Here is a 10,474-nt window from a genome sequence, read left to right as displayed (position 1 = left end):
AGGTCCAAAAGGCAAATGACTGTGGGGCAACCCCGGCTTTTAAACTGCTCRYGCCACYCCTGTCCCTTCTTCCGGGTCAGTTTAAAGGCACAGACACCTTTTGGGCATACAAGCAGATGGAATATAGGAATAGAGTGTTATCATAAAATCAACCCAAGACGCCTTAAGATATTTAAGGCTTGTGACTTGTGTTCCCAACCTTGGTGTGCCCTGGGAAAGAGATGCATACTGTGCTGTAGTTCCGAGATCTARTCCCTGCAAAGGCAAATCAGACAAAATGTGGATGTCGTTGAATGTGACCAAATACCTTTAGAAGCCTTAGCTCATGATTCCTGTTCACCTCAATTGCTGAAACAATTTCTTTGCAGGCCTTGACAAACATTGGCTCACTGCCGTGTATTCAAAATGTTAGTGTGGATCTGTCAGTTTGAACACATTGCCATTCTCCTTGTACCTGTCCAGTGACTTCTGCCTTTTGCTACATTACTATTTTCTCCCTTACTTTAACTTAATTTAATTTAATTTAATTTCATTTCCTTTCATTTGCTTTCATTTTCTAGCCCATCCCATTCTATCAGCTCACATCCACTCTTGAGAAATGGCCTYCAGACTTTGGCAAACAAAGCTGATCTTCATTACTCACTTGTCATTRATTCAAAGAAGTACTTTGGAATCTGATCCATGTCCTTCCTTGGATTAACTTTGCATTGTGAGATTAGGAAAATGTCTTTCCTTGTCAGGTCTCCTGTATTTCATACATTTGGATTCTCTGTGTGTCTATGGAGCTGGAACACTATCTCCTTTTGTAAACRTCACTGAGTCCTTTGCTTTATAAAGGTTTAATTCTAGGTTTTGCAGGAGTCCTGCTTTGATCTTAATAGTTTGAAATACCATAATTTTGTTTCTTAYTCTATTTTTAAATCGAGGACTTAATTAACCCTGTGTAAACTGAAGTAGGCCTTTAACTATGCTCCTTATTCCATAATGCTCCTCCCTTAAAAATATTTCTTACCCATATCATTTTTTATTACAATGTCATTTCTCACATGTTTTCAGCAAAACTTTATGATTTATTTCTGTGTCCCTCATTAAATGCAAACTGCTGCACTGTCATAGCCAGAGACTCAGAAATATGTTTACCTTTTGCTGTTTTTCCTCTTTGCAATTCTTTAAGAAATAAARGAAAGTGGAAGTAAAACATTTTTCCAGTATTTCTCCAGTCATGGGGTACATTTAACTGCTTAATTTTAGACTTGGRGGGATTCCTTCTGTTCTTCTCTGCTTATTCAAGAAAACAGACTAGCTTTCAATGTTGACTTTGGGGTAAAGATACCAATTTATTTTTTGCTCAATCCCAAGTGATGGTTGGTCTACAAAAAACAAATATGTGGAGCTCTGCTTTGGAAAACTCCTTCCAGCAAAGGAAAGTCATTAAAGGTCTGCCAAAACATTTGAAGTCTCTGTCCTAAAATATTTCCCTTGCCTCAACCCCTCTACAGGAAACTGGAAAAGAATAAGGAAGTYAGTGTGTGAAGACCATTTGCCTGTGCTGTTTCTCAGCCCTGTGTCTCTATTTCCTCTYACTTCTGTCTGTATCTTTTCCCATACATCTCCAATCTTGCATTTTGACTGTAAGCTGCATGAGGATAGGGTGGAAACAATACACTCACACAGCCTGGTTGCTACTGGGACGTAGCAACCATAGATGGCTTATGACAATCTGTAGCAAAGACAGCCAGGTAAGGGCTAGAATGCGGATCCTCAAGGTTGAGTACTGGTAGCATAAAAAGTTGGGAAGAAATTTGCCCTGTGTGTTAGATAATTATAGATGCCCTGAATATCAGGAAAGCTTGGATATAATTAACTTTACAGTAGGGGAAACAAAGCCTAGCTTCCAGAAAAGRAACACCAACAATTGTATCGCAAAGGAAAAAGACACTCACACATCCACCCACATATCAAATCTTTTTTGGACAATCTGTTGGTCAGCAGAAGGGCGCAAGAAGACCAACCCTGTGTTCCCTAAGAAGTAGTGAAAAGACAATTCCTCGGCTGGTGCTGYGCTCACCCCTTCTGAGGCTGGATTGAAGGCACAGGCTTAGGACTGAAGAGCAGCCTCTACCAAACCAGGTTAGAAGCTGAGAAAAAGGCAACAATTCTGAGACACTTAAAAATAGGTAGTTTCATGATGTGAATTGTGGTTCCTGCAAGAACTAAACCTGATCTGCCAAACTTGGTTAGAGCTAGGCCTTTACTTACACTAATCAGGTTTTAGTCCTTTATTGGTGATGAAATGACATTTTTCCAGTCACTCTGTTATTTCCTTTTCTCTTTACCTCTTGTTTTGTAGAAAAGATTTTTTCTTCAGCCATACCACTTAGAGGTCTGGATTTTTTTCAAATGACAGTGCACTTCAAAACCCCAATAGGTTTGTGGCAAAGTAACATAGTAAAAACATGAAGTGTTTAACATAATAAGACATGATCTCACATTTTGAGTTTAGCAAAATATCCTGAAACCAGATACTTATGCAAATTATAAGAATCTCTTCTCCCCGTCACATCTCACGCAATTTACCAAGCAAGTTCCTGTCGCAGAAGAAGAAAACATGAGCAGCATGAAACAGGCTGAAAACTGTGAAAATAATTTTGTGAATAATAACATTTTGCAATGGGAATTCTGACAGGGTATCAGCAGGAAGGTTTGTCCTAACAAGTGTTCAATGATGAAAAGCAAATCACTAGAATGCAAATGACTAACCCAAAATGAGAAACTTACAGGAGAAACACAGTTATTTAACTTCCTAGAATCTGAGTAATCACAGAAGTGTAGTCCAGTGTAAAATTGCATGTCCTTCCCTCTGCTRAGTTCAAACAGATCTCAAACGTGAGGCCCAAACCACTCTTAAGCTGAACCCTTTGTTTAAGGCTCTGCAGCTTAGCACTACAARGCCCTCAGTCCTCTCCCCTGCTCTGACAGTTTGCTGTGGTAGCTTATATAGAGTATAAAGGTTTCCTGTGACATGGGAATTAATATCATCCCTAAGAACAAAGAGCATTATAATGTAAGTATATGCATTAGAGGAAAGAAGTATCTTATATTGATCTTTTGGAGCACAAAGCACRGGCTTTTAGAAACAGTCTGAGGCATAACCTCAATTAAAGACCTGAATCTCAAAGTCAAAATTAGGGCTCTKCTTTCAGTCATTCCTCTGCCTGGCCACTAGGCCACTAGGAACCACTGGGATCCATTTATGGGAAAGGGTGAAAGATGAAGATATCCCCAGATAAAACAGTCAGGGCAGGAAGATACCAGACTACACAGACAAGAAGGTGCAGTAACTAGACAAGAGAGGTCCTATGGCTTTAGCCCACAAAGCATGACCTGTATTTTTCATATGATATATTCAGGAAAGGTGGGGCAAGCAGAATTCCAGYGACTTCTTGATCAGCTGAAGAATAGTTAGAAGAGGGACACTGTAGAGAGAAAAGGTGTCCCCAGTGATTCTTGTGGATTTATTTTAGTGGGGAACTCATTAAATTACCAACACTTTGTTTCATGCTATAACTGAGCTGGGAAGGATGGGAGTGAAAGTGAGATCTTAGTTGGAACAAGATCTCTTTTGCTGTGTGATCTATCTGCTATCTGCAAATATTAACTCAAGATCCAAAGTCTGATTAGAAAGGGTAGAAGGCACCATGGCAAAGTGATCTCTATCCATTGGAAGGGATAACCCARGGCAGCCTGGGTTACCTGCAGAGATGATCAAGAGACTCCACAGGGAGACATGTTGTGCTTTACTTAGAAGAGTAATTATCRTAACACAATGCTTTTAAGGAGGAACAAGGTAAAAAGGAAAASGTCATGGATCTGAAAAGGCACCCTGAGAACAAAACAGCCAGGAAAGAAGATGAATACCACTGGAAACAAAGCTTGCTAGCGCAGTTTATAACAGGAGAGAGAAGAATGCTGGAGCASTGCCTGTCACTCTAGCAGTGGAAGATCCTGTGGATATGTGTGGCATGAGCAATGAGTTTTACGTGGCAATCCTTTGCCAGTGTTTAGTGACTTATTGCACCATCAATTTGCAGTCTCAATCAATCATCAGGAGATGACTATAGTTGATGAAGGTCAAATGCATAATTTGTTTAACTGCATGCAAAACCCAAGCCCAAAAGATACCAAGGACAGATAATTTAGTTACTACTCTGGATATGAAAATGCCAGGCATAACCTGGTAATTTCATGCCATAAATATCACTGATAATTCTGGTACATGATGATGCAATGGCATTTATTTAGTATTACATTTAATATTAAAATTAATTTAAGCTTGTCTAACCAGTAATACAATATGTGCCTGTCTTATTATTAAGGTACCGTTTTTCATTTTACCATAGCTGTATTTTTACTTATCATCACTTCTGTTTTGAATGCTGATTAAGATTAAAATGACTGTGATTCTGTCATTACAAACAACAATTGCATAACCTAAGCATGGAAGCAGTAAACTTATTTATATTATTAGATATATGTGCAATTACAAGATTAAGTATTTATCGGGAATCTTTGGATTGAGCAGGCTAGCATTCAGGAACTAATGCTGTTAGTTTTTCTAGGTCACAGTGCAAAAGCAGGTCTTTGCAATCTACTAGATCTACATATATAARTGATGAAGCACCTTCTAAAAGAACTTCTCAAAGTATGGGGAAATAAAAAGAATGCCCACCTTCAGGATAACTGAAGTGAGCCTTCATTTTTATGCAATTCTTCAGGCAGTGATTCATGGATATGACAGCCTATCACACAAAAAAAGCAAAACAACTTTCAGAGCTTRCATGACTTTTAAAAGACCCATGAGCAAAACTGTTTCACTGAGATGTGAAATGACGCAGGTGCTCTAAGCAGAGATAGCAATAATCAAAACTCCTGCAGTGTTTTTCATCTRTTGATGTCCATGTAGTTAGGCAGTAAAGTCCGTAGGTAGCAAAGTTCTGCACAGATGTGGAAGTCATTAGCTATAACCCTAGATAATTTTTTCTWGGAAACAGGAAAGCATAAAGAGGTTGGCTTATGATTCAAGTCACATTGCTSATATGAAAAGATGAAGTAATTGCAAGTGTAATCAATGTTTTGAAGGAGGTAGCAATTTTTCAACATCAAAAGCACTAACATTAAAACAAGCAAACAAATTGGGGGTGGAAGCAAGTCCTCCATAAAAAAAGTTAGCTTGCAGTGATTCACTGTGTCACATTAGACAGAAGCACAGTTCTCTGCATGCTGTCTTCATAGGAAATACCTGATGATTGCTAAAATATTAAGTGCTATGTTTCTGCAAGCTGGCACCACCAAAGGGCCTGAACTGCTCTAATGATGATTACCTTTCACCCCACAGTTCTTAAAGGAAAATGGACTGCAGTTTCAGATTGAATACATATTTTCCATCTGCTGAATAGTTGTTTTTGTTCATGCTGTTTGAGGTTAACTGTGCACGTACTAATCAAACCCACTACTTCCGTTCTTGTAAAACCAAAACAAAGCTTCATATTACTTTCAGGTACAGCATCTGGGATCAAAGCTATATATACACACTGGTTCCTTATAGGTTCAAACATTTCGAAGATTCAGTATTCTGAAAGGTGTCACCTCTTTTCCAATCCTGAGAGTTCCAGTTTGTCTTAAAGTCTGAAGGCACCTTCAGCCTCTTCAGCATCTGTCCCAGCACAGGAATGCTCTCAATATTGGTCACCGTGGGCTTTCTCTGCACAGCCACTGTCATTGGTGAAGGTGGGTAGATAAAGGAGGCAAGGTATCTGGGGGTGTCGACTTGTTTTCAGTTTCATGTTCTTGCAGGAGATGGACTTGGTACAATGGGAGAGGAAGGTGACAAACAACWTATGGGACTGAAGTCTTGGGGCACTGAAAGGCATCTGGAAAACCAGATGCAAACTTTAGAGCAGAACTATTCTGTAGGGACACTGGGCAACACTCAGAGAACCTCAAGAAGGAAGAAATAATCTTAAAAAAGCAGGTCCTGCAAGTGAAGTTGTGACAGCTGGTAACATGTAAGGAGCTTTGAATGGATGGAGAAATTCTGTTCTTCATCTGGAATTCTTGCACTRCAGGACCGAAGAAGACAAGCCCTGCCCCAAAATGGACTGCTATAAAAAGAGATTGAAAAAATAATCCTGAGTCTTCAGAGCCTATTAAAGCAAAAGACWGTGCCTTCCCATCATGTGTCAGGATAGAATATAGAAGTTGCAAAAAGCTGTCAGTGGAGTTGAACATGGTAGAGTAATTTCCCCTTAAGATATTTTGAAGTCTGTTTATCAGGCCTTGCTGTGTGCTACTCTAYTGGCTTGGGGTTTATATTGTTCCTATACTGTGGCTTGGGAGTAGCTAACTAAAAATAAGGAGAAAAAAGGATCAGAAACAAAAATATGCAAACAGATTTTTCTATTCAGTGTTACTATTACCTTAATAGTACTGTTCCATGTTTCATACAGGAGATCAATTTTTTTTGTTCTAAATGTAAACATGTTTATTTCTACTAGGCAGGAATTGTGGTTTAAAAGCCTGATTTTAAATTTCAAATTTCAGCCTTACCACCTACAGTGTATTTTTTTGTTTTCTTATGTAAATTTAAAAGTTTGTGTTGAGGGAAACTGAAGCATACAAGCATACAAGCATACATTGCTTGAGTAAGTGAGCCAAATAACCTAATATTTAAGCAACAAGTAATTGTTGAGATTTATAATATCATTTTTATTAATCAAAGCATTTCTTGAGCTTTTTAAAGAATATTAATGCAGTGCTAATGTGAATTGTGGTCTTGGTGTCCTTTCTTTGAAAGCAGCATTTCTAGGAATTACCCACGGATAATGGAAGGTGGCAGGACTCCCTTCCTGCTGTGCAGGTCTGAAGTAAATGACTCCAGATCCTTTCTTGACAGTTCACTTACCCTCATGCTTTTTATTTCCTTACAGTAATGGAAGTGACTCAGCCAGCAATGGTGCTAGCCAACAGGCAAGGAGTCGCCCGCTTGGTGTGTAAWTACAAGAACATTGGGAATGCAGAAGAAATTCGAGTGACTTTGCTTAAACAGACTGGTGACCAGTTCACAGAAATTTGTGCTTCGTCCTACACCACGGAGTTTAAAACGTTCTTTGTGAAAGAGGTCATTCAGTGCCATGTTAGCCCTGGCCAAAACAATGTGACCCTCACCCTCACTGGCCTGCAAGTGAATGACACTGGGCTTTACATTTGCAAGATGGAGAGGATGTAYCCCCCACCCTATTTTATGCACAAGGGAAATGGGACACATCTCTATGTCATTGGTAAGCCAAGCGGGTTCACAGTATTGTGGTATTTCCAGGTTAAGGGAGTTACTATTATGTCTCAAATGTCTTCGGAGTTCTGTTTGTAAGAAGTGAGGGTRGATATTAGTTTGAACTCTGAAGATCTTGATTAGCTCTTACTTCTTTCAGGTCTCTCTGCACACACCCAAAGCAAGCACAGTCATAGCCATTCAGTGTATTTAGCAGCTTAGGGATGTTTGACAGCATAAGCAACACCATGTAGTGTATATGTATCTCTGGGTAGTTAGATACAGAAGTACAAAACTAACAGAGTAAGATGTATGCTCTTCTTCTTATAAAGGCTATTTCCAATGGAGGTTGAGTGGGCAACAACTCAGAGCTCATTCCTGGTGGTATCCTGGGATAGCACATGCTGGAAAGAAGCAGTGTAGAGTCTGATTTACTGACTATAGGGCCATCCTCATGAGGCTCAGRTGTGACATGACTCATGTGATATTATATGTTTTAGATCCAGAACCTTGTCCAGACACTGCCATATACCTCTGGGTATTAGGAGCTACTGCCTCAGGATTTTTTCTTTACAGCATCATCATCTCAGCCATTCTTGTGGGCAAAGCGGTAAGTCCCATCAACTCAACCCCCTTTTGATGACAATACCCCTTTGTGTGATGAGAACAAGGAGACACAAATGAGAACAGGGAAGAACACTGGGAACAAGCCCAGTGGGATGCTTCATTTCACTAATGCAGTATTATTGCAATAATGTAAATTAAGAGAACATGCTGGAGCTGCCCCTTATATTGGTTTTATGACCTATTTGTGTTGCCAGAGTTCTAGAAGGCAGTCGGCTTCCATCAGCTGAACTGAGACTCGGYTTAGGTTTGGATGCTTAAAACTAGTCAAAGTCCTGGATGCTTCTGGGGTTGAAGGCAACAGTCTTCATGTGTACTCTGATTTCATAAATGATTCACACAAAATCCCAGGATCTGGTTTTTCCTTTTCTCACCAGTCACCTCTGCAAAGCAAATTTAAACAGGCTTCTCCTTGGATGGGGGAGTGTAACTTAAAGCATTTTTAACAGCTAGAAATGTCTGCACAAAAGCATGCAAAATGTAAGCCTGGGCTGCCTTTTTCCACAGGGGTCTGCAGTACTCATAGCCTGTTAGAAATGAACCTGAGCTTGAAACCAAAAAATATGTCTGCCCCATGTTTTTCAATCAGACCTTGTCCCTGGAGTTAAATGAAGCTGTCTGGTGTGAACACTCCTAATTTTGAACCAACACTGAATTCTGAAGCTGGAGTACCTTCAAAGGGCTAAATGAATGGCAGGACTCTTTTGTTTTGGTAATATAAATAGCCGCTGTACATCCTGATCCCCTTTCAAATGATCTCACCAGATCTTCTGCAAAAAGGCAGAGAAAGATGTCCAGAATACATTCCGCTCAGTAAAGGAACAACATCCCTCTGTTTCTCCAAAATGTGCTGGTCAATGATGATGCTGTGTTCACTTGTTTATCTTACTTTCTTCCCGTATTTTACAGATAAAGAGAAGACGATGTCTCACTACTGGAGTCTATGTGAAAATGCCTTCTGAAAAACTAGAGAAAAAAGTGATTCCATTCCACATCACTGTTAACTGTAACAAGGAAAGAGAGAAACCATTTCCTAGCTGGGATGGAGAGTCTGCTAATTCATTTCAGTTAAAGAAATAAAATGGTCTTTTTACAAAAGATGTACAGGAAGGTGAGAGAATATTCTTTGTAACTTCTGTGGTTTGGAGGAGAATAAATTATATATGCATTAGTTTTTGAAGATTAAACCTGTCACATAAAAATGGCTACAATAGGCCATTGACTTTTTTTGAGATGTATTGTACCAATATGTATATGTGTATAGCATATATATATATGTGTATAGCATTAAGAACTATTGCTGTTGCAGCTCAGCATCTTACTGTCAAATTTCACCATGCCTACTGATCAACTGAAATCCAAACACTATTGTGACAGAGGTTTGTGTGTCATTGCAAGGCTGATCCCCAGGTATGCAGGGCAGAGGCAGGAGAGCACACTAATGTACAAAGGAATGTTGACTTTTTTCCTGCATTGATATTTATTGGTTCCATTTCTGGAATTAGCGCTCTGCAGTTCCACAGAAGCCACCCCACAGGTTGGCACTGATGACACTTGCTGCTCTAGAAACCTGACCTTAGCTCCCTTTAGTGTCAGTGTATCCCAGAAGTGCTGTCCTGGAGCTGACTGATGGTCTCTGAGCCAGTGCTGACAGTTTGGTTGGAGAAAAGGCTCCAGCAGGAGCCGAGTAGGCTGTGCCGGGAGAATGTTCCAGCTCTGCTGGGGCCTTGTGTTTTATAAATGCTAAATTAGCATATAACCAAAAGGCAGACATATGTTGCTGTGTTTAACCAAGTCTATTTTCCATGAAAATACTGATAGTGTATAATYTTGTTTATTAGTTACATACCATTCAATAAAAATCTTGAAGCTTTGCCAAAATTCAAGTTCGTTTCTTATTTACCTTTCTCAGAAGAAACAGGAAGCACCTATATGTTAGAAAGCAGTGAACACAACATGAACCTTTCCTCTCTGACCCTGCRTTTTGCCCTTCAGAGACAGCCTGTGTGCTCACGCCAACACATCCTTTCTCAGGTCTCCTCCTCAGCTGGCCACCACTGCAATCTGTCAGTTCTACTTGCCCAGTTACAGCTCCTGTGATGTGCTTTAGAAGATGCTACCAATCAAGTTTTCACTTCCAGTAGAGTTACTTATTGCAGAAGGTAGCTGTAACACCTTTGAYGGAACCTCCTGTACTCGTTTAAACAAAAAAACTGTCCTAGTTTCAAATCCTGTTTTCTTCAAACCACTCTGACACTTACACTCACTAAATGCTAGTCAACACGAAGCTGCTGGAGCTTAACATAATTTCAGCATTCTCAGCTACTGTCTACTACTTTGACTCTTTGCTATCAAAATTTCACCTTGCAACCCAAAACACTGGCAGCGTGTTTCTGTTTCACAACTATGAATCCATCTTCTTGGCTACACAGGTGTGAAGCCAAATCCCAGACTCCTTTTTTCCATGTTTCTGCGGTGCAGTAGCTCCCAGAACACCAAATCTCATAGCTCTTCTAGTCTGCT

The 10,474-nt window shown here is 39.8% G+C and overlaps 1 protein-coding gene across 1 annotated transcript; it reads left to right on the top strand.

Annotated features, from left to right (window-relative positions):
• The first annotated feature begins 5,630 nt into the window (after positions 1 to 5,630).
• CTLA4 (cytotoxic T-lymphocyte associated protein 4) lies at positions 5,631 to 9,822 on the top strand. Its single transcript, XM_057372888.1, has 4 exons — positions 5,631 to 5,787; positions 6,987 to 7,337; positions 7,828 to 7,937; positions 8,861 to 9,822. The coding sequence occupies exons 1-4, from the start codon at positions 5,730 to 5,732 to the stop codon at positions 9,029 to 9,031; spliced, it is 690 nt and encodes a 229-aa protein (XP_057228871.1). The 5' UTR covers positions 5,631 to 5,729; the 3' UTR covers positions 9,032 to 9,822.
• The last annotated feature ends 652 nt before the right edge of the window (positions 9,823 to 10,474 follow it).

This window comes from Malurus melanocephalus, unplaced genomic scaffold, assembly GCF_030028575.1.
Source record: "Malurus melanocephalus ecotype Western Australia unplaced genomic scaffold, MMel_1.1 scaffold_180, whole genome shotgun sequence".
Taxonomy (NCBI): Eukaryota; Metazoa; Chordata; class Aves; order Passeriformes; family Maluridae; genus Malurus; species Malurus melanocephalus.
The sequence above is the reverse complement of the archived record's forward strand: the minus strand, read 5'-3'. Positions and strand labels throughout refer to the sequence as shown.